Genomic DNA, 27,587 nt, shown 5'->3' with positions numbered 1-27,587 from the left:
GATTATCTCAGTATGTTTAGGACATTCCACAAGAAGACTGTTGATCTAGAACTGGAAGTGATCACAAGAGATTATTTAGCCCAACCTTATCATTTGACAGATGAGGAAAAGGAGACAGTTAATGACTTGCCCAGCTAATGATTATCAGATTCTGGATTTGTACCTGGGTCTCCCGGACTCCAACATTCTATCCATTACACTACCTCTCTGTCTAACAAATACATATAAATAATAAATATAATACTCTCTTCTCCATGAGAGATTTCCAATATTCAGAGATATTTATCACATACCGCTCTCCCGACCCCTAACACCAACAGTCTTTTATCTAGGCTAAATATTCTTAATTCCATTAACTGATCCCTGCATAATGTAGTCCCTCACCATGCTGGTCACATGTTTTAGCTTGCCCTTTTAAAAACATGGCATCTAGAACCAAACAGAATATTCCAAATGTCCATCCAGAACAAAATTGTTGGAGAGAGTGCTACGGCTAAAGTCAGGAATACTGGAGCTCCCATTAGAAAGGATTCTATAAATATCAGTCCTTGCTGTTCTGCTCACTCTAGCTATCTCACTAGATAATAGAGTAATATACTACATTTATTTTTGTGGATCATTCATCAGAGGAGTTAGAGAGACCAGAAGGAGAAATAAATATATTTCTTCATCTCCTACCTCCTGGGGATCCATCTTTCCACTTAGAGCCAAGTTTAAGTTTGCAATAAATTTTGAGTTAGAAATGAATTCATTTTCTTAGGAACTATCACTCCCAGCCCAGGAGGAGGGCTTGGAAATGGAGTAGGCACCAAGTGGGAGTTTGGGGCTGCTGAAAAATTGGTAGGAAGGTGGGTGGCGGGGAATTTAGAGGCACTGATTCCTGCTTGGGGCCTGCGGAAAGCCCCTTTGAGCCAAGGGAGGACATTAGGGATGGAAAGAGAGCTTCTTATCTGTAATAACTCAGTGCTCAGACAGGGTCTTCACAGCTGTGAGGGGAACACATGAAGAGGAATGAGTTACAAGACCACCCCCATCATCCTCCCCCTACATGCATGATGTCTAGATTGAGGCTAGACATTTTTCTCTATACTAGAAAAACCTGGAAAAGAGTTTGCCCTCGAGTTCATTCATCCATTCACTCATTCCTTCTTTCATCCTCTAGGTTCTACATGACCATTTTTTTCCACCCCCCTGTGAGACCCTGAGCTTCCTGCCCCTGCCCTGTTCCCCTCCACTGATCACAAGGGATGCCTGATTATCAGCACAATTAAACCCAGGGCCCCAGGGGAGCCCAGACCTGTCAGCTGTCAGAGGGAATAGGAAATGAGTGATGTCATTGCTCAGTGGATGAGGGCTGGGGGAGGGAGCCACATAGTTTCCTCAGCCACGTCCATGGCAGCTGGCCAGGACTGGGAATGGCCAGAATGGCCGGGCTGGACTATTCAAGGAGATCTGGGAGGGAAAGGGAGAGGCCTCGGGTGGGACAGGGAGGGGCTCCTCAGCCTCCAGTTCTTCCGCTGGGCCCTTCCTCCCCTCCCCTCCCCCAGATCATCCCTTAGATTCTCAGGCTGAAAGGCCCTCCAGAGGCAGCAGGCCTGGGAAGGTCAACCTGCCCCTCGCTTGGGCCTGCTTGGCTTTCCAGTTCCGATACAGCTGCCTTGTCCTGGTGTGAAAACCAAGGTGTGGGGCAGTCGTCTCCGAGGCTTCTGGGGCTTCAAACTTTAGAGATCATTTGGCTCATCTTCTAATTTTACAGATGAGGAAACTGAGGGAAACAGGGTTAAATGGCTTGCCCAGGGTCAAGTATCTGAAGTCACATTTGAATTCAGGTCTTCCTAAGTCCAAGCCCTACACCACTTAGCTATCTGTTCTTTAAAAAAAAAAAAAAATATATATATATATATATACATATATATATATATATTATAATTCATGCTTATAAATATTACAATTTATATATTTAAAATATATACATGTAACATATATTGGATTACTTGCCATCTAGGGCAGGGGGTGAGGGGAAGGAGAACACAAGGCTATGCAAGGGTGAATATTGAAAAATTATCCATGCATATGTTTTGAAAACAAAAAGCTGTAATAATTAAAAAAAAAACCCAAAATATATACATGGATAATTTTCAACAAAGTCCCGTGTTTTAAATTTTTTCCTTCCCTTCCCCTACCCCCCACCATGACAAGTAATCCAATATATGTTAAACATGGTAATTCCTCTATACATATTTCCACAAATACCACCTAGCTACCTGTTCTTGCAGCTACCCCAGGCTCTTCCAGACTCAGTAGAGATTTCCCTGGATTTCATTTTCATTACCAGGGCAATGCCCATCTTGCCCACTCCCATAGTCAGTTGTTAGATGGTAAGCTTCCTGAGGGCAGGGGCTAGCTTTTCCTTCTTTTTGTATCCCAGCACTTGGCCCAGCACCCTGGCACAAAGTAGGTGCTTAATAAAGGTATATCGAGTGATTGTTCGTGACCTATTTTAGAAGTGAGGTATAGGAAGGAGGAGCTGAGATTTAGCTCTACTAGCTAATTCCTGGAGAGGTGCCCCATTTTTTGGAGAGGGGAGAGTGGACATGGCAATCAGAAGCCAAGGGGAAGACGGAGGGGTGACCAGGACCCAGCAACAGAAGGGCAGGGACGCCCCGAGAATAGGAAGTCTGTGTCTTGGGGACCCACACAGGGAAGAGAGCGGCCCCGTCGGTGGGGACAGGAAGAGCGAGATTCCTTCCCGTGAGCAGTAGAATAGCCGCTGTGTGACTTCCCAACAAAAAGGCTTTTCTGACAAAAGCAGTGGGGAGGATGGAAATAAGGCGGTGCCCCCCTGCCCCCACCCTCTGCCCTTCATGAAAGGAGGTTCTGTTGGCGGCCCTTGCCTTGGGCTTCTGGCACCAACCGTTGCGCACTCTGGCACAAAGCGGGGGCCTCCCAGGCCCCCCTGGCCGCCCCTACGGGAAGAGGGGACGGGCAGGAGGGAGGAGAGGGCATTGGATGCTGGGCACAAGCATCAGAGACACTCCCTTTGGAGCCGGCCACAAGGTCTGTTCTCCTGAATTTCCCTAGGGAACTTTCTGTGGTGGAGAGAGAACCTTGAGCCTCATAAATTACTGAAGAAACTTAAAATAAATCTTTTTTTTGGATGGGGTTGACAATCAAGGTAAAGTGACTTGCCTAGGGTCACCCGGGTAGTAAGTCTCTGAGGCTGGATTTGAACTCAGACCCTCTTGACTCCAGAGTGGTGTTCTAGCACCAGCTGTCTGAAGTGATAGGGGAGCATTTTGTGTGATAAATAATGGAGCTGGACTAAAATGTCACTGATCCCCTCACTCAGCGGTCTGCACAGAGCCCTAACTTTTGTGTTTTGTGCTTGGCAATCTCGCATGGGCTTTGTAGCCCCCCTGCAGCGCCTGTTTTAGGACTGTTGGGTAGAATGTAAGACTCCCAGAGACAGGTGCGGCCTTTGCCTTTTCTTCGTTTTTCCAGCCCTAGAAGACTGACTCGAGCATAAGAAAGTATCTAATAAATTCTTGCTAATTGAATGAGATGAGCAACACACACGCTTTTCCTCCCATTTCAGAAACGAGGAATTTAAGCCCCAGCTCTGAGGTGGCACTTGCCCGTGGCAGGCTGCGTGGCGGCAGGGAACAGCGGCAAACTCGGGTCTCTGGACTCCAAGGGTAGACGTTAGGACCCAAGGCCTCTTTAGCCACTTCCTGAACATTTGTTCATTATTTTCTGGGTGTGGGCAGAATAAAGGGAAAACTTCCAGAAGTGCAGGTTGGAGGGGATCTCAAAGACCATCTAGTACAGCTCCACTTTCAAACAACAGACTTTTGATACAAGGAGGAATTGCCACGTTGATGAGGGCCTGCCCTGGGACTGTGGTGGTCGTGGGAACAGAAAGAAGAGACACACAGGACAGACTCACGAAGACGGACGTGGCAAGACCTGGCAGGTGGCTGGATGTGGGAGCAGCCGAGGACATCCAGGTTGCTAGCCTGTGTGACTGGAGTCTGGGGATGTCCTTAGCAACGACAGGGGAGCTCAGAGGAAGGGAGGATTGGGAAGAGAAAGAGCGAGTTCTGGTTTGGCCATTTTGAGTTTGAGATGTCCACTGGACGTGCGTTTCAAGATGTCCAGTGTAGTTGCAGATGGGAGCCAAGTTCAGATAGGAAAGAGGTTAGGATTGAATAAAAACATCTGCTTAATAAATGTCAATTGATTTAATTCAAAATATCTAAGGGACCATGGTGTGGAAGAAAGACGAGATTTCTTATTCTACTGTATAGGGTAAAGATCTGATTGTCTCTCAGACATTGCCCCCCATTTGGCACTTAAGGGCAGACCCTGTGATCTCACTGGTCCAGGGAACCCCCAGGTGGGGGAATCCCTCCTGCACCATTTCTTCAATGAGTTGCAGAGTGCTCATAAATGACTTGCCTAGGGTGATAACACTCAGTGTGTGTCTGAGGTGGGGATTTGAACCTATGACTTTGCTCTTTAGCTTAACCTCCAAGCTGACTTTCTGCTGCCATGAATTAAAAATGGTCCCTCGTAGCTGCTGTCACAGGGCTTTAGCTATTCTTGAGCCACTTCTGGGGCTGCTGATTCCACTTCCCAAGACAGGCCAGCCCAGAGGGCAGCTCCTTTGGGAAGGGCCCATGACTCTAGGAATTTCAGCTCAAGAAGGGTCACTCGGGGCAGAGAATGCCCTATAAATGGCGGGATCAGGTCTTATATTTAGCAGGGTTCCACCAAGGCAGAGGGTGGGGAGGGCCGGAGGGCTGATCCCGCCTGGCTCAGACCCTCGGCCAGGAGTCTACCCTCAAATGTGGCTTCAACATCCAGGTCAAGTCCAGTAGTCCCCTCCCCTCTCCCAAGTCAGAGCTGTCCAGACGTGGGAGAAACTTTTATTTTGGCAACAAGCCTCAAAGTAATCAGCCTCCCTTCCTTTGAAAGATGAGGAGGGCCGATAAAGCTGCTGGGGTCCTGTGGCTGTCATGCTAAGTCCAGGGCTGGGCACCCAGGGCTGGGGGCTGGCAGAGCTGCAGGTGCTTGGCTGCTGGCCACAGGAGGAGAGAAGACCCCGGCCTGAAGGGCCAGGGCCCCGTCCTCTGCCTCTGCTTGTAACACATGCGTGACTTTTAGGCAAGAGTCTGGATATCTCCATTTCTCAGAAAAATGAGGGGTTGGGACTAGATTAGGGGTTCTTAACTGGAGGTTTGTGAACTTAAAAAAAGGATCACATTTCAATGTAATTGGATTTCTTTGCGATTTTATGGATTTTTATGTGCTTAAAAATAGTCTTCCAATGGGTCCATAGTCCTTCTCAAACTGCCAAAGGGGTCTGTGACACATAAAAAGAGATGAATCTCCAAACTCCAAACTGGATGATCTCTTAGGTTCTTTTCAAATAGATAACATGGTCTTTTTTTTTTCCCTCAAGGAGCTAACTTTGGGGCAAATCCCAGAAGCTTTGGAAGAGTTTGTGTGGCTAAATACTAGAGCTTGCATCCTAATCCCCTAGGAGACCTCAGTTGCCTTTCAGGACCTTAGGACCCTAACTGGGCCAGGGTGATCAGATTTTCACACTCCATCACCCACCTCCAGTGAAGCTGGTGCTATCATTCATTACTCAACTGCCTTCTCACCTCGGGAGAGCCATCCCTCCAGCATGTTGGTCCATCCTCCCATGGACAAGTTTCCTCCAAGACTCTCATTTTGGGGATGGGCCCCAGATGATTGGGGTTCATTCCCTCTTGGACTTTTCTACCTTCCCACCATCTGCTGCCCTTGTCAAGCTCCCATTTATCTGAGTCTTCTCCCATTCAAAGGTAAGCTCCTTGAAGCGAAAACTGCCTTTTACTTGTATTTTGTCTCAGCGGGCTTAGTGCAGTGTCTGGCGCGCTGCTGTTCAGCCGTGTCCGATTCCTTGGGACCCCACAGACTGCAGCAAGCCCGGTTTACAAGGGTTTTCTTGGCAAAGCTACCGCAGTGCTTGCCCAGTTGCTTCTGCAGCAAATGGGGGCCAAGTGACTTGTCCATGCTAACAAAGCCACATTGAACTCAGGTTTCCTGGCTCCAGCCCCGGAGCCCATCCACCAAGCCTTGTAGCTCAGACTCTAGAAAGAATTAATAAATGCTTCTTGTCCTACTTGCTTAGGACAGCAATAGGAAGAAGTGGGCTGAAGGAACTGGACAAAGGAACCCTGAGGGGAGGCTGGGCCAGTGGCTGCTCCTAGTCTAAGTCTCCCCCTCCCCAGCAGCTCCCTCTGGGAGCCCCCACTCAGCTCTTCTCCCCCTGCTCACTCCTGCAGTTGGGGGGGGGGGGCAAGCCCTCCACCCTCCCCACCCCCCGCCCCCTCGGCAGACAAAGGCTTTGCTTGGGACTGAAAGTGGGAGAAATGGGCCGGCCCTCACGTGGGACCTCCCCTCCACCTCTCGGTTTCTTTGTGGCTGGGGAAGCTCCTTACATGATTTCCTGAGAAGCCACAGCTCCTGCCAAGTCTCTCCCAAAGGCGGATCTGAGGAAGAGTCATGGGCAAGAAGGCCGGCTTTCAAATGACCGGCCCCCCCACCTGCTCCTGGGAGCCTAGCTCCCACTCAGCCCCTCCCCCCAAGCTCCGGGCTGGAAGGAGGTGGGTGGGGGAGACTGGCTTTTACCATTTAAGTAGAGAGAAGCTTCCCAACAGGATGAAGTAATGTATGTAAAGTGCTTTGTAAATCTCAGAGTGCTATATAAATGTCAACTGGTATTAAAACGGGATCCTCTGATGGCTTGAAGAAGCGGTTGGGAGCTAGAACGGGGTCGGAATCTTAATCTGTGATCTGGGGTTTCTCTGGGCCTGCTCCCCCCCCAGATTTGACTAGACTGTGGGGTCTCCCAATCACAGACGGTCTTTTTTCCCCAAGAGGGTCTCCATCCCCAGCTCTACTATTCATCGTTTTCTTAATAATGTACATTTAAAAGTCAACTAACAGGATTCTTATTCATCATGGTGGGTCCTGGACTCCTTCGACAATTGGGTGAATGATGTCGATGTTTCTTCTCTGTGTGTGTGTGTGTGTGTGTGTGTGTGTGTGTGTTGGGGGGGAGTGACTTGCTCAGAGTCTCGCACTATTGTCAAGTATCTGAGACTGGATTTGAATTCAGGTTTCCCTGGGTCAGTGCTCTAACTACTGCACCACCTGATTGCTCCTTTAATGAATTATAATGTATATTATATTACATATTATATGATATTACATTTAAATTAGAATATCACATATATTTACAACATATCATATTATATATAATATATAAACATTACATTATAATCATAAAATATCCATAATTTTAATTAAGAGAATTATATATTATATAACAGATTATAATTACAACAAAATACATGGGATTACAGAGAAAGTCAATCCTTCTGAAATGAAGATAGCACCCTTACCCTCCCATGTAAAATCTATGGGCTCTGTAATCCTTGTTCTAGAGTTTCTCTGGCTTGATCATCACACACATTTATCTTTAAGATGGGGAAGTGTCTCTATCCTGAGTCCCCAGCTTGGTCCCAAAGCAAAGCCTGTTGCCATGGCCACCATACTGCCTGGAGACTACGAGGGAACTCCCCCGGCAGGGGAGGCGACACTGAGCGGGGCTCATGTCAGGTTTGCCTGTGGATACCAGGCAAGCTCATTGGTTCATAGTCCAAGGTCCCAGCCGGGACTCCAAAGTCCCCAGTCCCAGAGTCTGAGGTCCCCAGTCCTGGAGTCCGAGGTCCCCAGCCCTGGATCCTGAGGTCCTAGCCCGGACTCTGAGGTCCCCAGTCCTGGAGTCCGAGGTCCCCAGTCCCAGAGTCTGAGGTCCCCAGTCCCAGAGTCTGAGGTCCCAGCCCAGACTCTGAGGTCCCCAGCCCCGGATCCTGAGGTCCCCAGCCTGGACTCTAAGGTCCCCAGTCCCAGAGTCCAAGGTCCCAGACGGACTCCAAGATCCCCAGCCCCGGATCCAGAGATCCCAGCCCGGACTCCAACATCCCCCAGTCCTGGGCCCTGAGGTCCCCAGCCCCAGACTCCACTCTTGCGTCTTCGGCGCGCTGCCCTGAGCGGCAGATGTCACTCACACAGGAGCCCCGGACCACAGCTGTTCATAAGTTTATTGTGGAGCCTTGAATCATGACCAGCATGGACTGTAGAAAATGACCAACAGACACAGGAGGAACGGACACCCAGTCCAGGTGGGGATGAACTGGGGGAGGGAGGCCGGGGGAACAACAGACATGCTTCTGGAGCCTCAGGGACCTGATAAATGCATCGTCATTATTATTTTTGCATCGTTTTTCTTCCCTAAGTGAGCCCTTTATCCAGCAGAGAGGGGAAACGACAGAGAAATGGAGACTGGGGGGAGAAAAATAAACGGTGACTTTTCCGACCAAATGTCATCATTCTGGTTTCACAGTAAAAAGGGATGTAGATCCAAGGAGAGGCCGACAGAAGTGGGGCTGGGGGAGCACTGAGGTTCCTTCCGGGAAAGCCAATTAAAGGGTTGGGGCGGAGGGAGGAGGGAGGCCCCTGGCCCCCAGCCAGCCCTCGTTTCTCCCACCATAGGCCCGCACCTGCAGGATCCCAAGGGAGGCAGTTTTTCCATCTCTCCTGCCCCTCTCTCCCCCCTTTCTTGCACATGCCGGGTTCCCAGACTGCCTGGGAAGGCGCTAAGCTGGGCTGGGGGCTGGCCTGGAGAAGTGAGGAGGGGGCCAGGGACAGCTCTGGCCTTGTTTCCACAGCCAGGCTTCCTCCCACTCCTCGGCTCAGGCCGGGGAATGGAGCCAGAGGCTGCCCTTTCCCATGGGGAAGGGGAAAGGAACCGAGAATCACACATTCTTTCCCCCTCCTCCTCCTCACCCCAGGGTCAGAGAGCAGTCTTGGGGGCTCCGAGCTCTCAAGACAAGGTTTGCTCCCCGTCCTGCTGGACCTGAAGTCTGGCCTGTCAGTCACACTTTTTGAATCACGTCCCTCCTGGCCAAATGCCCCCTCGTCCGGCACCTCCCTTCTTCTGACAAGATTCATCAGCCAGGAGCTGGGGAAAATCCAAATAAACCTAGGAGGTGTTAAAGTGGGGGTGGGGGGGAGAAGATTGGCTTTGGGGTCAGAAATCTTGGGGTTCAAACCCCCTGACACCTGCGATATTGGCAAATCACTTTCATTCTGAGTCTCAAGTTTTACCCATCTGTAAAATGGGCAAAAACAACACTCACAAAACACCTTTACCGAAGAGCTGTCAGGAGGAAAACACTCTGTAAACTTGAGAGCCGAGTGTGGGAACAATTCAAGCTATTATTGTTTCCTTGAAGCTCCCCTCCCAATATGGAATGGGTGGGAAGGGGGGGAAAGGGAAGGGCCCTGGACCAGCGGACCGCTAAGGGGGGCCCTAACTGGAGCTTAATGCGAAGCTTCCCCCTTCACAAAGCGAGCCACACCTGTTGGAAGCTGTATGTACAATTTAATAAGCTGCGTATTATTTACAGAAATGTACATGGGGCCACTGACTCCCTGCCACGAAGGACCCCCCCCCCCCCCCCCCCCCCCCCCCCCCCCGCCAGCCGGGGATGCAGTCAGGGCTCTCCAGAGGGAAACTCTTGGGAGGGCTGAGGAGGGAAGGGAAGGGGAAGCCGGGTTCTGGTTCTGACAAGCACTGGCCCAAACGGAAGGGGCGAGAGACCAGCAGAGGGAGGAGGGGGCGAGACTGCCAGGAGGGTTGTTAGTAACTGCTCCGGAGCAGCCCAGGAGTTGGGGGCTCAGGCCCATAAGGAGGGAGGATGGGGAGGGGGAAGGGTCCATGGAGGATCGGCTCAGCTTCCCAGTACCGTTTCCCACAGAGGCCGGAGACTCTTGTTTGCTTTGGAAGGGGGATGTAGGGAGGGGAAGGAGAGGAGATGGAAATCGGGTCAAGACATGGGGGGAGGACCCCCTGGGACTTGGCCCCAATTATTGTGGCCCCTCCCCGTGTGGCCCAGGCTGCTCCGAGGGAGGCGGACACAGCGCCTGGGGATTTCCACTTGGCTCCTGCCTTCCCTGGCTGCTGGGAGAACATTTCTCAAGACTGCTCGGGTTTCCTTTCCCTTTCCTTCCCCAGTGACCCATTTCCCAGATCCAAATCCAGAAACAGAAGCAGCCCACTGACCCGGGCAGTCGGCGTTGGATGTGGTGACACCGGCACGGGGGCCAGAATCTCAGACCCCCTCTAGCGCCACAGCCCAGAGTCCCTTTAAAGAATCCCATCAGCTCCCGTCCATTCCTGAGGTAGCACCGCGGGACCAACAGCGAGGGCAGGAGACCCCAACCCCTCTCCTCCGCCCCTGATCACCGCGCCCTCCTGGGGGCCCGGACACCCATAAAGAGAGCCGCCCCGGGACGGCCTGGAAGTCGTTGCATGGAGGGGCCGGCCCTTCCAACCGGGCTTCGGCTCCTCGCAAGTTCCCGCTCCAGGCCGGGTTCCAGAGCACCCTTTCTGCCGAATAACGGAGGCGGAGGCGGGTGCGGGCCGCTGGAGCAGCCCGGACCCCGCCCTGAACGCACTCCCATCTGCCCGGGGCAGAGCGAGACCCTCAACCTTCCAGGCCCCGCTCGCTTCGGGTAAAGCCAGAGGGCCGACCCCTCGTGGGAATACCGTGTTACAGGGGTATGACAAAGGGAAGGAAAAGTCAGTGGAAAGGACGCTGTCATGTTCTCCCCCACTGGAGTTCAGGGGAGCCCCACGCCCCGTGGAGAGCGGCGCCAATTCTGGGGCTGGAGCCCGAGGCTCTGGGCTTGTAGTCTAGCTCTAACTGGAGTCCCCTCCCCCACCCTGCTGCCAGGTGAAGGTGCTGGAGCGGACTGTTTGCCGGGTCCTTTCTGGCACCGAGTTCTGCCCAGATCCGGGATTCTTACCCATGAGGGGCGGGAAACGGCTGCTGGGGGGATGGGGGTGCAAAGGGAGGTCCTTAGAACTCAGTAAATTATATGTTCTGCTGACTATTCGATAGACTCGGTTTCCTTTGTAATCCTATATGCAATGACTGTATGACTTCAGAACCATGGACCCTGGGGGGGCGCTCTACGCCGCCCCCCCCCTGAGGGGTGAGGGGCGGCTCACTCGGGAAGATGGGGTCGCTCCTCTACTACTATCCCTGGGCCTCCGCGCCGGTGCTCGAGGCCCTGACTCAGGGAGCCCGCCAGGGGGGGTGGGGGAAGGGCAGAGATCAGCCTTAGGGGGGAGCCCGGTCAATCGGCGGCCGCTCTGGATTAGGCCTCCGTCCCTCGGGCGGCTGGAGGAACACAAGGCCCGAACTCGTCCCTCGCTTTGCTCTGGCGCCCTCAGCCCCGAAGCGGGACAAATTCTGGGTGATTTCCCAGGCTTCGGGAGCTTCTGGGCCCAAAGGGCTTCCTCCCTCCCGCGGACTCCAAGGCGGGTCTCCCAAGCAAGCACGCCCCGGGCCGCCTGGGAAGGAGGCCCTGCGCCGAAGGCGGCCTGTGGCAGCCCGGCCCAGGCCTTGTGGCCTGCCCGGCCCCGGCTCCTGCCCGGCCCTAACTCTCCCGCGGGCGCGGAGCGGGGTTTCGCCTCAGAACGCCTGATTCCACCGGGGCCTGCACTGCCTCCACGGGCCGCGGGGTGCTCTCTGTCACGGGGGCGGGCGGTCACCGTGGGCCGCTCCCGCTCTGAGCACGAGGAAGGACCACACGGAGGGCGAGGAGAGACGGGAGGGTCACCGGCTACCCCAGGGAGGGGGCGGAACTGGGGGGAGACGGTCCCCCTACCTCCACTCGCTAAGGGAGGGGGGGAGGAAGGAAGGAGGGAGGAAAAGGGATCTCGGCATAAATAGACCAGGGCAGGGGGGGGGGTCTCCGGGCGCCGCCTTCACTTCCGGCCGCTAGGAGCCCGGGCGGCCGCCGGGGCACGGCCAGCACAGTATGTACATACAATGGCTCTGGTAGCACCGAGGGGGGCGCTCACACCCACTCCTGCAGCGAGCGCTTGCAGTAGAGCAGCATCCGCGGGGCGCCCTTGCGCTGCATCTGGATGATGACGTAGATGAGGCCCAGGATGCAGAGCAGCAGCACCAGCGGCACCAGCACCATGACCACGTTCATGGTCCGCGTGTACTCGTCGATCTGCACCACCACACGGTTGCCGCCGCCGCCGCCGTCCTCCCCGTAGTCTCCCTCCTCCTCCGCCGCCTCATCGTCCGGGTCGTGCTCCCCCGGCCTGGGCCGGGCCCCGGCCTCCCCCCCCTCGTCCTCCCGGCCTCCGCCGTCGGGGTCGAAGGGCGGCCGGTGCACGTCGGGCCAGCGGCGCCCGGCGTCGGGGTCGGCCGCCTCCTCCTGGCAGCCCATGAAGTCCCGGAGGATGGACTTGGGGTATCCGGGCTCCATCCGCAGCCGCTCGTTGTCAAACTTCCAGTACTTGGTGCCCTTGTAGAAGTAGGTGTAGGCTGGGGGAGGAGCGAGAGGCCCGCAGTGGGTGAAGCGGCCCGTGCCCCACCGCGCCCCCTCCCGGACCGCGCCCCTTCCCGGACCGCGCCCCCAGACTGCGGCCAGGCCCCGCGGCCAGAAGAACGAAGACCCCTCCTACCTGTGTCGTGGCTCAGGAAGGCCCCCTTGGGGGAAGGCGGGACGCCCTTCCACACGCTGATGGGCTTGGGGTAGCCGGGGTCCCCGCGCTGCGTGTCCTCGTTGAAGCGCCAGTACCTGCGGCCGGCAGGACGGAGACAGTGGGTCCCAGGCCCCGGGAGGCCCAGCGCCCTGGCGGAGCTCGGCCACAAGCCCGCCCGGGGCCTCCCACCATTGCCAGCGGGAGGGGGGGGCACAGAGCTTCCTCCCTCCCCCCGGCCGCGTTCCAGCCCCTCCCCCACCCCCAATGTTCTCTTCGCTTCCAGGCTCCCTGCCCGGCTGGACAGGGAGCACAAGGTCGGGCCAGGGAGCCTGGTGGCTGCCATGTTGGTCATCAGTTGCTCCCAGAAATCTCAATCCTTTGGGAATAATGGAGGATACGGGGAACCGGCTCTTGTAGTGGAAGCCCTGACCCCTTCCTGAGCAGACACCCCGCCATAAGGGAACACTCCTGCTTCCTCTCTCCCCGCCCCCCACCCTCCACCTCCATTAGGGGCCTTAAGATCCCGTGGGGGTGGGGAGAAAGGGGGCAGGGCACCCTCAGAGGCTCCTGGAGGGGGAGGAGCAGAAGTGGGAGGGCTCAGAGGTTCGTCCCCCTCCGGTTCTGACCTCGGATGGAGCCTCCCCCCCACAGCCCGGCCTCTGGGGGCGCCCCCTCACCTGTCCTCCTGGAAGAAGAAGGTGTGTCCCGTGGGCTCCCACCAGATGGCCGTGTCGATGCGGTCGTAGGGGATGTCCAGCCCGTAGCTCGTGAGAGGCTGGGGGTATCCAGACTCCAGGTTGGCTTCCCGGAAGAGCCAGTAGCGGTCCCCTGGGAGGGAGGCACAGGAGCGTGAGGCGGCAGCGCGGAGATGGGGGCAGAGGCCGCGGAGTCCCCTAGGGGACTCTGAAAGCTCCGGGGGTGGGGGTGGGGGGGTTCCCTGCGTGAGAGCTAAGCAAAAGCCTGGAGGCTGGAGACGGGAAGCTGACTTCCCATAAGGGCAGAGGAGCTGCTTTGGCTGGAACCCAGAGTGTGTGTAAGAGGGTAACATGAAGTAAGGGGGAGAAGGCCCCGGAGGCCCCCATAGAGAAGCCCGAACTTTTGTCCTTGATGAGGATAATAGTAGCAGTAACGTAGTAATAAGCAAGCCGAAGATTCTAGAGAGAGCGGGCAGGCCAGTCCTACAGGAAGGCGGGTTTGGCAGAGGAGGGAAACCCCGAAGTCCGAAATCCCGATGCAGGCTGGTCCGAACGGAGGGGGTGTAGGAGCTAGGAGTGCTCCAGAGGGATGGGAACCGGCTCTAAAAACCCGGCTCTCACCGCCTGCATGACGGCAGCCAAGTCTCTGGGACTCGGTTTCCCCATCTGTAACGTGCGGGCTCTGAGATGCCTTCCCGCTCTAGACCTATCACCTTTTATTTCCTCTGAGGGAAACAGTGCCCTTGTCGCCAGGCGGGATATGAGGGGCGAGGGAGCGGGAAGTCAGGGAAGGTCTTTCCTAACCTAAAATTCAAGGGGACGCCGCAAGGAGGGCTGTTGGTACGGCTTTCACGTGTGTGTATTTAAAAGAAAGATTGCCATTTTGGTCCAAAGGAAGAACACAGTGGCCGGTAGAAGCAGGACAGACGCTCACTTGGCGATCTCCTTAGTTCCCTCGGGTTCAATAATCATCTTTATGACCAATCTGCTCCAACCCTGGCCTCTTTCTGGAGCTCCGTTCCCATAATCCCAATTATTTCTTGGCCGTTTCAAACTGACTTTCTTCTGGGAATCTCAGATTCAACAACACGTCCAGGAGAGCTGATATTTTCTCTTGAGCCCACTCACTGTCCGGGCTTCCCTATTCCCATTAAGGGTCACACATCCCCGCCAGTATCCTGGGTCTGCAACCAGAGTGGCCCCTGATTCCCCTCTGGCCCACCACACGGCCCCAGCACGTCCGAATCCTGTTCTTATCCCTCCACATCGACCGACGCCTCGCCCGTTCTCTACGTCCCATGACCGCCACACTGTCACCAATCGCCTGGACTATTTCAACAGCCCCCTCCACTCTCTCCAGCCCACCCTCCTCAGCTGCCCAAATTAATTTCCTGAGGCTTAGGTCTGCAAATGTCACAGCCCAAGAGACCCGGGAGCCAACAGAAACCTCTTCCCAACTTGGAGCCACCCCCCAGCTTCCCAGTCACCGAACACGAGACTTTCCCCCACGAGCTCATCAAACAGCACCTTCGCCTTGGATGTCCGCCATATTGGAATCCTCCCCACCTTCCCTTTGGAGAATCTGGGCTCCCTTAGGACTTGGGCACCGCTTCTTCTGGGGACTTTTCAGACCTCCCTCCTCAGCACTTTCCTCACAGAGATTTCCTTCAATCTACTATGTATACATCTCAGCCGTGCTCATTATCAGAACGTAAGCTCCTTACAGGCAGACTCTCCATTTTTGGGGTATCCCTTATGTTTCACACAGTGTCTGGCTCAATGAAAGTGCTTAATAAATAGTTGTTGATTGACTGACAGGTCAGAGGGACAATCAGGGAAAAGGTGGAGGGGCTGGTAGTCTGCTTTGGCCGGCCTTGGGTTCGGGTCTTCCCCAGGTAGGGGGGGCCACACTATATCCCACCTAGCCTGGTAGGCAGAGAGGCTGGAATTCCTTCTGGGTATCTCCATAGCCCACCCAGGGTGGGGCAGGGAAGAACAGAAGCGATCCAGGCTTTCTCCTGCCCAGTCCCCCTCAGTGCCCCAGGTCAGAAGCCTTCCCTTCCTCCCCCTTCCAAGTCTGGCTTCTCTCTTTGTCTCCCTTTACATTTACAGATGGAGATGACCTCATCTAGCCCATAATGGGGAAAACATGAGGAGGGACTCTCAGGAGCCAGGCTGACTCTCAGCCACCAGCAGGGCCCCCTCCCCTCCCCTTCCTGCCCAAGGACAGACACAGAGACCTTAGCCTGGGGAAAAGGCCCGGCCACCAACCTCGGCCACCCCGCTCACCTTTGAAGAACACAAAACGCCCATCCTGACGTTCGTAGGCAGCGCTGATGTCGCTGGGCAGCCCCCGCCAGAAGTGCCCGATGGGCATGGGGTAGTTGTCCAGCACCCGGTTGTGCCGGACCCTCCAGAACCAGCGGCCCTAGTGGGGAGAGCGGACCATGACCCCCGCAGCCCAGCCCCTGGACTTCCAGGGGCTCAAGGAGGGGGAGGAGGGCAGGGGGCTGTGAAAGTGGCAGGAAAATCTCTGTGGGTCTGGGCCTTGCCTCGGGGTCCCCTTAGACCGGCTTCCCAGAGGAAGCAGAGAAAGTGGGAATGTGAGACTGGGAAAAGGCTTTTGGGACAAACTGGATCCACTGGGCGTATGAGTCACATGGAAGGAAAGACTTTCTGTCTGGAGGGGAGAAGGGATGGGAAAGTGAGAACAGAGAAAAGTGAAAAGGAAGAATGGGGAGGAGACAGCAGGAGAAATAGTGAGAAGGAAGAAGAGAGGGGAGGGGAGAGCAGAGAGAAGTAAGAGGAAGAAAGGGGAGGGGAGAGCGGAGGGGGGGATGTCAGGCTTAAGAGAGATGAGAGGGAGTCTTGACAAGAAGGATGACTAGAATAAAAAAAAAAAAAACATTTTAAACACCTCACTGTGTGCAAATAGTTTTCCTCAGATACAATCTGACCTGGCTCTCTTTAACCCTTCAGAGACTGGACAGATTTCCTTCCCCTCTTGGTTCCTTCTACAAATGAGAGGGCTGTACTAGAGGGCCACATATGTATTTCATGGTCCTGTAACTGACCCTGGGGTCGGGGAATTAAGTCTGCTTGGCTGGCAGCCGATAAACCCCAAGGCTGGGATGTAGTTTATACCCTAAGGCAGCTCCCGGCCTACAGAGGAAGTGGGATGTACCCAGACCCAGAAAAATGACTGAATTTTCTAACAGAAATGAACAGTGATTTCTAAGGTCATGGATAAGGGCATCACTATCACCATCCCGCTCTATGTCTTGCATCTTCCTTCCTTTCCCCATCCCGTGGTCTCAGAAGACTGGGCTCTTCTCCCTTGCTGAGGGTCAGGCCCGGCCCTCAGAGACAGCGCCTTGCTCAGGCCCCCCTAACAAAGGGCTTCTGTTGGACACTCCCGCGTTAGCGGGACACCAGTGATCATTTTTAGGCCCATATATCCAGGTGAGCGAAGGAAAGGACAGAGGAGGGGGAGCTTGAAGAAGGGGCCCTTCACCTTGAACACGAACATCTCCCCTCGCAGCATGGCCACAGTATCAAAGTTGCCGTCACAGATGTTGGGGCCGTATTGGTCCGGCCTCTCTGTGGCTCTTGGCTGGCTAGGAGGCCCTGGTTTGGGGGGTCGGTCTGGTTTCCCCCCCGGAGGTGGCGGCGGCGGCGGTCTGGGTGGCCGGTGGTCAGGCCGGCCTGGCCGTCGGGGTGGGACAGTAGGAAGGGGCCGGGTAGGCTGAGGCTGGCCGTCTGGAGTACCTAAAAATGAGGGGAGGAATCAAAGGAAGGATGTGAAAGAAATACTGGCCGCCATTATAGGGGGGTAAAACAGGAATGGTTTTTGGGATGGACTGGACTCAGAAGACCTGGTTCTACTATTTACCAGACACCTGAACCTGGCAGGTCATTTAACCTCCATGAATCCATTTTCTCAAGAGAACCATGAGGAGGATTCTCAATGAGCCTTGATATGGGGGTGTCTGAGAAGCTTGGCCGTGGATGGTCTAGTACATACACCCCCCATACACTGACTCTGGGGCCCCAGAGCAGAGACCCGGTGCACTGGGAATCAGAGGGCCAACCTCTTCCTCCCTCTGGGCCTCGTGATCTCATCTATAAAATGAGCTGGACACCACTTCAGATGGCCTAAAGTCTCCATGGTCAGGGAATTAGCTTGGGACTGAAGACAGAAGCCCCGGGGAGAGGTGAAGGAAGACAGACACGGTGTCTGTTTTAGGTAGCTCATAATCTAATGGAAAAGCAGGATGTGCTCGGGCCTGGGAGAAACAAATTCACTTTATAATAGAAATAAACCGTGAAACACAAATTAAGGGGTTAGAAAGGAAGGGCTACCCACGCCACCCTCCAAGCTTACCATAGAGCTTCTGGATGCCCCGCAGGTCATCTTCGGGCAGCTGGAAGTTGTCCGTGTCCATCCACTGGTAGAAGGGCGCCATGATGGCGCTGGGGTTGTTGGAGTGCTCCAGCCCCAGGGCATGGCCCAGCTCATGCACAGCCACCAGGAAGAGGTTGTTTCCTGGGTAAAGGGAGGGAGAGCCTTGCTCGTAATCACAGGCCTTAGAGGAAGGTCCAGGGTTCCTGAGTCTACTTCCTTTGGGAAGCTATTTCACCAAAAGGGCCTCGGTTTCCCTTCTGTTAAAAGGGAAGATGGATCCTTGTCTCCTGTCCCTTTTGGGGACTGGTGGGAGGATAAAATGAGATTACAGACTTACAAGTGACTTGTCTGGAAGGTCAGCCAAGGAACCGTACCAACCAGCTTCTCGTTGTAGTTCTGGATGCTAAGGATGATGGGAATGGTGGGGAGGAGGGACCCGCCATATTGGGATCTTCCTTCCCATACCCTGATGGGCATCCACTGCTACGCTAAGGAAGGGGAGGGGTGGAGGGAAGAGCTCCTTAAGGGCCGGTTGGGGTCAGCCGCGGGTCTCACCATGTAGGTCAGTGTTGGAGAAGGTCCAGGGCTCATCAGCATCAAAGTGAGTGTCTCCGCCCATGCCGGGGCCGGGGAAATAAGCGTGGGCCAGAAAGCCCCCCACGCCATCGAAGGGGGAGCTGTCACCATGGAAACCAGAGGCAAAGAGCACCATGATGTCGGCCTCCTTCTGCCGCCGGGTCCGGATGTCCTCGTAGGGGATCTCCTGGAAGACCAGGGGCGTGGCCTGCTCCCACACTCGGAAGGCCAGCCGCACGGCCTCCAAGGAGTTGTACCAGCCCAGCTTCTCGGTGTAGTTCTGGATGCTAGGGATGATGGAGACGGTGGGGAGGAGGGGCCCGCCGTGTCGGGATCCCCCTTCCCATAGCCCGATGGGCAACCACTGCGAGAAGGGGAGGCTTGGAGGGAAGAGGTTCTTGTGCTGGCTTCCCTCGGGCAGACTCAATCCTAGTTTTCTGGAACCTTGTTTCTTTCGGGGGACTAGAATCCCAGGGCGGAGGGGAACACTAAATCCGAGGAATAACAGGGGCCTAATCCTCTCGTTTAAAAGATGAGCAAACTGAGGGGAAAGGAGGTTAATAAATGCTCCAAGTCACACAGAGCTGGGATTTGAACTCGGGTTCTATCTCAGGGCCCTGCCCCGCTGGGGAGGGAGCAATGAGTCGGGGTCTGGTCTAGCTATTCTCCATTCCACCTTCTATTTCCAGGGTTTCATCTTCATGCTCTAGGCCCTGGGGCTTAGGGAAAGGCCCCCAATCATTTTAATCCATGAATCCCAGTGTCAAGTCTGGCCGAAACTTCGGGGAGAGTAGGGATGAACAGCCGGGAGGGTGAGGGTGGGGCTTTTGGCTCCTTTGGGAGGGCCCAGGCCTGAGACTGCCGCAGGCTGGGAGCCACAGACTGGGCCCCTTCCCATCAGCGAGGGATGCAGGTCTGGGGCCAGGGCAAGTGTGGGAAAGGAAGGCCCCCGCACAGGAGAAGCTAGGGACCGGACTCAGGCCGATTGGGAGAAGGGACACTCAGACGTGAGGGCCATCTGCCCTCACAAGCCACAGGACAGGGCCTGGAAGCTACCTGAAGGTCAGGTGATGGCTGTTCCATTTCCTCCCGGTGAGAGCGTAACGCTTCCGCCGCATGTTGGCTTTCACCCGTACCCCAAACTGGTCTGGCACCCCACAGCGAGGCCGCTTCATCCACCTGCAGAGAACCCAGCAAGCTGGAGGGAGGAATGGGGAGCCGAGGCCGCCCCCCACACCCCGCCTCCTCCCTCTATTCCGGTCAGGTTCATTTTCTTGTCATCTCTTGCTAGTATTTCTTATTAGCCATTATATGAATATCCTTATCATCCCCCACACTGTAGGGTCTCTGCCTCTTCCCACGTGCCCTGAAAGCCTAGGACGTCTGGCTTCTGCTTTACCAACATGCAGCCTGCTCTTCATTTGTGGGTTCCATGTGCCAAGAGTCATCTGCATCTTCCCCCCCGTCTCATCCCCTCCGTGGTTATTATTTGGGGGTCTCTGTTGAGCATGAGGTTCCCTCACTCACCCACTCCTACGTCCCCAATCAGACTGTAAGGCCCCTGAGGGCAGGGCTTGGATCCCTCCTTTATACTGTGCTTCAGATATTTCATACTGGGCCATGCGTTTGCCAGCAGCTTATTCAGATTTAAGTGTTTTTGTCAATTATAACATTTTAAATTCCCAGACTGTAAGTTCCTTGAGGGAGGACTTTGCCCATAGATTTCACACTGGGCCAAGCATTTGCCAGCAGCCTGTTCAGATTTGTTCAATGCTCGCCTGACAGAGGCTAGGGGCAAACAGTGCAGATGGGCCAGGTATCAACAATGGGGGTCTCAGAGGGACCTGGAGAATCCTCCCACCTCAGGGAGGCGTTGGCCACTGCTGCGTTTATTACGGGTCTGTCCGGGAAGGGCAGGCGGGAGCGGACGGGGTGGGGCGGAAGGCTGTCCCACTTTGGGGTGAGGAGCCCGGACTTCCCGCCCATCCCGAGGAGGAGGGAGGGACGGGTGGACGGTGTCCGGCAGGGAGGGACTTACGTTTTGGTCTCCTCATCCAGCACGCCCGTGACGGTGATCCCATAGAAGCGCTGCATCTCGGAGATGGCCGACGCCAGGATCTGAGCGGACCTCATGGTGGACATCTGGCGGCTGGGTTGGGGCAGGTAGCCATAGAAGCGCAGCCAGTTCTGTGGGAAAAGCCAAGGGCCAGGTCAATCAGAACCCAGAAGGACAACACCCCGGTGACCAGAGTACGCCCCTCGCCCCAACCTCAACCTGGCATGGAAGCACAGGCAGTGGGGGACCTCGCTGCCCACCCAGCCCTCATCACTCCTGTGCCTCCAAGGGACTCTTGTGGGTAGGCACAGGACATTGTAGGAATCCCTGATGTAAAGCGGGAGGAGCCAAAACAAAGGCTCTGCCGAGCTGGGCCCGGGCTGGGGAGGAGGGAAGGCCTGGGCAGTGCCGAGGGGGAGTCGGCCGGGCAGAAGCCTAGCCGGGCAACAAGACACAGCAACGTGACCCGCAGCCACCGGCGATGCTGGAAGGGCAGCTATGCAAAACATGTCACTTCCCATTCAGTTTGCCCTTGCCCACCATCCTGGGAGGAAGGTGCTACATTGTCCCCGTTTTACAGGTGAGGAAACGGAGGAAGACCCGGAGGTTAGCAGCGTCTGAGCCAGAATCAGAATCAGGTTATTCTTATTCAAGCCCAGTGTCCCTATACTGCACGCTGCTTCTTGGGGGCTGGGGCTAACGACAAGAGTGGGGGAAGGCGCTAAACTGCGGGGACACCGGGGGCCACCTGAGGGCCAAGCATCACGCGGCCCTAACAGAAGGAGGCGGCCTGCTGGTGTCCCTGGGCCCTGGCCCAGCCAGAGGAAGATCTGGACTTCTAGGCTCATAGTGGCCCCCAAGGACTCTCACTCTCCCCCCAGCTCTACCGAAAAAACAAATAACACAATTAAAGCAGCCGATCTTTACCCTGCAACTTGAGGCTATTTGAAAAGTTCTTAACAAATCTTATTTCATTTGAGCCTTATAATGCCTATGAAGTAGGCAACGGTGGTGATAAGCATGATAGTAATAATAAGGATAAAACTTACAGAATGCATTAAATACCCAGAATGCACCCTGTGCTCTTCATCACAACCTTGGGAGGTAAGTGGTATTATTCTCCCATTTCTCAGATGAGGAAACTGAATTTAGAATCATTTAACCATGTTCTCTCTCTACACACACCCTCCTAATGTCTGAGGTGAGATTTGAATCCACAGAGAGCCAGCCTTTTTAATCCAATTTAGCCCCAGAAAAATCACTGGAAGCCATTCACAAAAGGAGGCATCAGAAGGAGCAGGGGGGAGGGACGTCAGGGGGAGATGCAGTGATTGGCAAGCCCGGAGCAGCTCCCCAGGAGGCTCCCTGGCAGAGGGCACGGCTCATCTGCATTGGTTATTTCATTACTGGAAGGCTGCCGCTGATTGGGAAGGTTTTCAGAAGTGGGGGGGAGTGGGGATGATTAAACCAGTTAAGCCGGGTTCCCAGCAAGGAGCCTGAGAGTATTAGGGGCTGCGGCACCTGAGGGTGGGTTTGAATCTCTGCCACAGCAGAGCCAAAGAGCACTGTACACGGCAGCGGTGGTGCTCCACCGTGATGGACGTGGCTCTCGTCCACAGTGAGGTGATCCAAGGCGTGTCCTTGGGATGGAGAGAGCCGTCTGCAGTCAGAGAGGGGCCTTTTTTTTTCACTTTTTTGGAAGGTGGCTGTTTGCTTCTTTTTTTTAGTGGTTTTATTTTCTCTTTTTGATCTGAATTTTCTCATGCAGCCGACGAACGCGGAAATAGGTTTAGAAGAATTGCACGAATTTAGCCGATGGTGGATGGCTCGCTATCTAAAGGAAGGGGTCAGGGCGAGAGGGGGAAAAACTGGACCACAAGATTTTGCAAAGGGGAAGGTTGAAAACTATCTTTGCATGTATTTGGAAAAAATGAAGAGCAACTTTAAAAAAAACAACTCTGGATGGAGCACTGGCCCTGGAGCTGAGTTCAAATCTGGTTTCAGACTTAATACTTCCAAGCTATGTGACCCAGACAAGTCATCTAACCCCAATTACCTCAGGAAAAAAAAAAAAAAAACAACAAAAACTTGGGTCTGGACAGGATCTTCTGGGTGTTAGCACCGAGTAGGACAGTTTTCAGAGAGTCCAGAAAGGGGGGGGAAGTAAGGGGGAAATGTCCCGGAGCTGGACGGCCCTTCTGTTCCTCATAGGGTGAAAGGGCAGGCCCAAGATTATAGAGCTGGACTCCAGAGCTCTCCAGTCCCTCCCTCTGTGACGGGGTGAATCGCTGCCTCCCAGCCAGGGAATCGATGGGGTTAATGGCCTCAGAAAGGCAAGGGGGAGGAACGGGGTCAAGAAAGAGGTCAAACGATAAAACATCCCCTCCTGAGTTAGAGGAAATGGGGTCATCTCCCCCTCCCCAGCAATTACCCCAGAGGAGACCACAGCATTAAAGTAGCAGGAGAGTGGGAATAGAAGGGGACCGTGAACTAGCCAGGGAGGGGAGGTAGAAATAAGGAGGGAGGAATCTGTTTATGACCTGAAGAGGCCGGAGACAACGGGAAAAAGCTGATCCACGGTGCTTGGCGCGGCCTTTCGCAGCCGCGCTCCGGGGGGCCGGATGCCAGGTGCTTGTAAATCAGCTCCGGAGCCTCTCTGGGAGGCTTCTTCTCCCTCCCTCGGAGAGCCTCCTCAGGAGGCTCCATAATGAACCTTCCTGAGATCATGCAAATGGGCTTTGGTGGCAATCAGAGGGAGCCGTCCTTAAGCAGGGAGCGGAGGGGCCCGCCATCCAGGCCACCCCCCTCAGGAGGGCTGGCAGGCTCGGCTTAAAATAGACTCATCTCATTGATAGAGCCTGGCTGCTTGCTGATGATCTGCCCACCACATGAGCAGGAGGGAGGAAAGGGCCGAGCCCTTCCTCCACCCCACCATCCCCCCACGGCCCAGGAAAGCGAAGGAAAAACCAAGATGGCGGCTTCCAACCTCCTGGGAATGCTCCGGAGTCAGTCCCAGGGGAGACTGGGGGAGAATCCCCCCTCCAGGGAAGGGCAGGGGTGCAGATCCTCCTTTTGAATCAATTATGGCAACATCAGGGAGCTGTTTCATTCTTGGCTCTAAGTTAAATAATAGACACAGGCTTGGGCATATAGCAGGGGCTTAATAAGTGCTTGCTGTTCCCTGATGTCAGCATCCTTCCACTGGAGGTTGATGGTCCGCTCAACAAGTATGCGCCGGGCCCTCATGGACCGGGTAGCTCTGGAAGGAGCGCCGTCTGGGACCACCTGGGAGCCTCCCCTCACCCCACTCTCAGTTTCCTCCTATGGGAGGTGGGGATGTGCTGCTTTAGGGACAGACTTCAGAGTCCCTGGGCCAACTTCCTCCCAGGACAGGGGAGATGAGGGAAGCCTTTGCGGTCACCGTGTTTTATTCTACCCCAAATGCTACATTACAGCCCAGGGCCTAGCTCGAAGCCACATGGGTGCAAGGGAGAGAAACGGGGTTCCCCACCCTTGTACCCCTAACGGGCTGCTGTAAAGGAAGGTGGGCTTTTTGGTCAATGTTAGAGCCCTTTGAGGTGCCACAGGAAAGGCAGGTTCCCCTCTCCTGCCCTCGAGAAGCCTACAATCTGGTCAAAACAAATGTAATCTAGAGTCATTCAGTACCGGGCCCCTGCGCCTATGGGCTGGAGGCCTGAGCCGGGCCCACAACTCTGAGGAAGAAGCCCCAGCTCTTCCCCTTCCCATTCCTCTCTCCGGCCTCCACCGGCCCCGAGGGTGGCGAGCGGCGGCCCTGGGAGGGCCAGGTGCTGGTGGGCCACTCTGTGGCAGGGCCCAGGAGACGGAGCCCGGCCTGGCAGCTTGCTGGGGAGCTGGCCTGATCTGTCTGTGGCTCTGGGAGTCGGGGGAGGAAGGGGGCTGCCTGCCGGGAGGACTAGGGAGGGGATGTCTGGGCAGACAGACACCAGATCGATAATCCACATCCAGGAGGCGGCCTTCCTCCCCCTCCTGAGCTGGCAGAGCTCAGCCAGCTCTCAGCCGGATCCAGAGCCTTCATTGTTCCTGTGAGACAATGAGCTTTCGCTCTGCCCAGGGAGCCACAGCCCACCCAGCTGATAAGGACGCCTGAGCTAGCTCCCCGTGCTGGAGGCTGAGGTGGGGGTGGTCTGGCTGGCCGGGCTTATCAGCCTTTCTGTCCCTTTCCTGAGTCAGGAAGACCCTTTCTGGGAGTGGGAACGGGGGATGGGAGAAGGCTGCCCCTCCACATTTCCCCACATGGTCTCTGTCCCTCTTGTCCCACTGTGCCAGCAGAGGCCCCAAGAGTCACAGCAAAGGAGATCCCAGGCCAGCTGAGGTCTGAGTGGGAGGGAGAAGAAAAAGAGTGGGGGGCGGGATGAGAAGGGACTTGGGTCTGGGGGAGATGGGGAAACAACCTAAGACTGTCCCTCTGATGACTGTACACTGCCCACCCCAGAGCCAAGGCCCAGCAGGCCACCCCCCAGCAGCAGGGCCCTGGGACTGGAGGAGAAAGCTCTCAAGTCCTTCTCCAGGACAGGCCTGCGGGCCAGGGCCCGGGTGGGGCCCCGAGCCATCTGTCTGCCCAGTTCCTGTGCTGGCCACCAGCCAGGGATCATGAGGGCTCTCTGGCCTGCCACAGGTTGCCATCTGCGGCAGCCCCGCCTCTCCTCAAACACCCTGCCCGTGTTTACTTTTTATCCCCCCACCTGGGAGAAGCTGCTGATAGGAAGGCCTTTGCCTGTCTAAGACTCCAGGTGTAGACTGACAAGTCAGTCCAGGGGTCACAAGGGCCCGGAAGGTCCCCCTTCCCCAGCTGACTGAGGACCACAGGGATGAAATGGCAATGCGGGGTCTGAGAGAGCCGGGACTGAGGCCCCAGCTCAGAAGGAACTCCAGCTGCCCAGGGCATCAGTGTCTGAGCTGAGCCCAGCCGAGCTTCCGCAAATGCCGCCCGGACCTCCAGCAGAGTTCTTGGCCACCACATCCCACGCTGACTCATTCAGAGCCCGTGACGCTCACTCCGACGCTGTCGGGCACGTGGGCCCCTCTCCTATCGATCGCCCTGGCTCTGGCCCAGCTCCTGTCCCCCTTCCTCTGGCTGTTAGCACTTCCTACCACCGAGATATCTTTTATGGTCATTTGACTCATCAATTAAACTAAAGCTTTTAAGGGCGTATTATGGGCAAGGCGCTGCTTGGGACTGGGTATGAAAAGATAAAAATGAAATAGTTCCCACTTTCAGGGGTTTACATTCTCCCGGAGGCGCCACCTGAGCTGGGGAAGATTCTGAGAAGTACGGAGGAAGAGAGTGCACTTTGGGCCAAGAGAAGGCTTGGGTGAATGTGGAGAAGCAGGAGGGAGAGAGCTGAGCTTTGGAACAGGAAGGGGAGTTACACGAGATAAGCAGAAATGGGAACTAGCTTGGAGAAGGGTTCACTCTGGCCAAGAGGTCACGGGGAGCGGCTACGTGGCACCGTATTGCACGAGTGCCGGGTCTCGAGTCTGGGAAGCTCATCTTCCTGAGTCCAAATCCGGCCTCTGACACTGCCTAGCTGTGTGATCCTGGGCAAGTCACTTAATCCTGTCTGCCTCAGTTTCCTTATCTGTAAAATGAGCTGGAAAAGGAAATGACAAACCACTTTAGGGTCTCTGTCAAGAAAACCTTAAGTAGGATCATGAAAAGTCAGACAGGACTGAATGACTGAAAAGGGAAGAAGATGGGAGGAATATTGGAGGTGTGAGAACAAAGAGACAGATCTACTGAGGGCATCCAATTAAGGAACAGAACTTGAAAGAGTCACAAACATTCAAAAATGGCATCAAATCTCAACTGGGCTCTCACTGCTTCAAGGCAATTTATTTTATTTCTCCTTAATTCATCCTTTTTCTCTCATATCTTTCCCCCCTTCCTCCAACTTTCCTGATGAGAACTTTAGATTGTTTACTGAAAAAACGCAGACCATTCATTATGAGCTCCCTTTTTATTCCAAACTACACCATCCCCCACTATCTGTGAAGCACTCAGCACAGTGTCTAGCACATAGTAAGTGCTTAATAAGCTTGCTTCCTTCCCTCCTCCCTCTCGCTCTTTCCTTCTTTTTTTCTGATGAGGTCATTTACTTTTAGTTCCAACCCCTCCAATCTTTTCAGCAGAATATTCTTCATTCCCTTCCTTCAATATCTCTCAAAATGATTGCTTTCTTACTGACTTGAAACCTATCTCTGCCCCTTCCTAAAAACAAATACCCCCCCCAAAGCCTCTCACTAGACCCTGCCATTTTCTTCAAGCTCTCCTACTACCCCTCTTCTCCTTCTGTCAAATATCGAGAAAAAGCTGTTCATCATCCTTCCTCCACTTCCTCCCCTCTCACTCTTTTCAATCTAGTTTTCAACCTCACCCCTCCCTTGAAACGGCTTCTGCAAGGGGACAAACGGCCTTTTCTCGGCCTTCATTCGACACTGGACAATCTTCCCCCGCCGTAAAGGCTCTTTCTCTCTTGGTCATTCTGTCTAACTGTTCTCTCTCAGTCTCTTTGGCTTGGAAGCTCTAATCCCAAGGCTAGTCACTGCCCATTGTCTTAGCCTTCACACCTAGCCCTTGTCTACTAAAGTCCAGTTCTCCTTCACTAATTATCAAGTGGACATTCCAAACGCAAGATCCCAGAGAAAACCAACATGTCCAAAACAACTCAGGACACGTTTGCCCCGGGGGTTCTCCCCTCTCCCAAACACTAGTGTTTCTGTCAAGGCACAAGTCTTGTAGTACCCCAGCTCTGTAATCTCAGCATCATCCCCGGTTGCTCATTTACTTCCATACCATGTACCCAATCAGCTGCCAAATCTTGCTGTTTCTCCCTCCATAATAATCTCTCTCACTTATTCCTCCCCCTTTTCATTCTCTCAACTTCCATCTTGATTCCTGCTCTCATTACCTCTCTCCTAGAGGATTGCAATGGCCTCCTAACTGGCCTTCTTGCCTCAATTCCCTTACCACCCCAAGCCATCCTCCCCACAGCAGCCAAAATGTCTGTCACTGCCCTCCTCTTTCTGTTAATCCCTATTATCTCTAGGATAACATAGAAGCTCTTTTGTTTGATCTCTAAAACTTCATAACCTGGTCCCAACTAATGTTTCTAGCCAGGTTCATATCATTCCCCTTCCTAGATTCTGGGATGGTCAATGGAGGCTTTCTCCCTCCATTCCTTA

The 27,587-nt window shown here is 54.7% G+C and overlaps 1 protein-coding gene across 1 annotated transcript in view; it reads right to left on the bottom strand.

Annotated features, from left to right (window-relative positions):
- Positions 1-8,141: 8,141 nt before the first annotated feature.
- The window catches only part of MMP15 (matrix metallopeptidase 15), a 28,641-nt gene continuing 9,195 nt past the window's right edge, over positions 8,142-27,587 (bottom strand). The window contains exons 2-10 of the mRNA XM_074285887.1: positions 20,346-20,494; positions 19,364-19,486; positions 18,287-18,594; positions 17,711-17,872; positions 16,841-17,094; positions 15,616-15,754; positions 13,309-13,459; positions 12,611-12,726; positions 8,142-12,470 (exon numbers count right to left, since the gene is read on the bottom strand). Of these exons, the coding sequence (XP_074141988.1) occupies positions 11,989-12,470; positions 12,611-12,726; positions 13,309-13,459; positions 15,616-15,754; positions 16,841-17,094; positions 17,711-17,872; positions 18,287-18,594; positions 19,364-19,486; positions 20,346-20,494 (1,884 nt within the window). The 3' untranslated portion in view covers positions 8,142-11,988. The remainder of the gene's footprint in view (positions 12,471-12,610; positions 12,727-13,308; positions 13,460-15,615; positions 15,755-16,840; positions 17,095-17,710; positions 17,873-18,286; positions 18,595-19,363; positions 19,487-20,345; positions 20,495-27,587) is intronic.

Source organism: Sminthopsis crassicaudata, chromosome 2 (genome assembly GCF_048593235.1).
Source record: "Sminthopsis crassicaudata isolate SCR6 chromosome 2, ASM4859323v1, whole genome shotgun sequence".
In the NCBI taxonomy this organism is placed as follows: Eukaryota; Metazoa; Chordata; class Mammalia; order Dasyuromorphia; family Dasyuridae; genus Sminthopsis; species Sminthopsis crassicaudata.
Note: the sequence above shows the minus strand (reverse complement) of the source record. Positions and strands in the feature narration are given on the sequence as shown.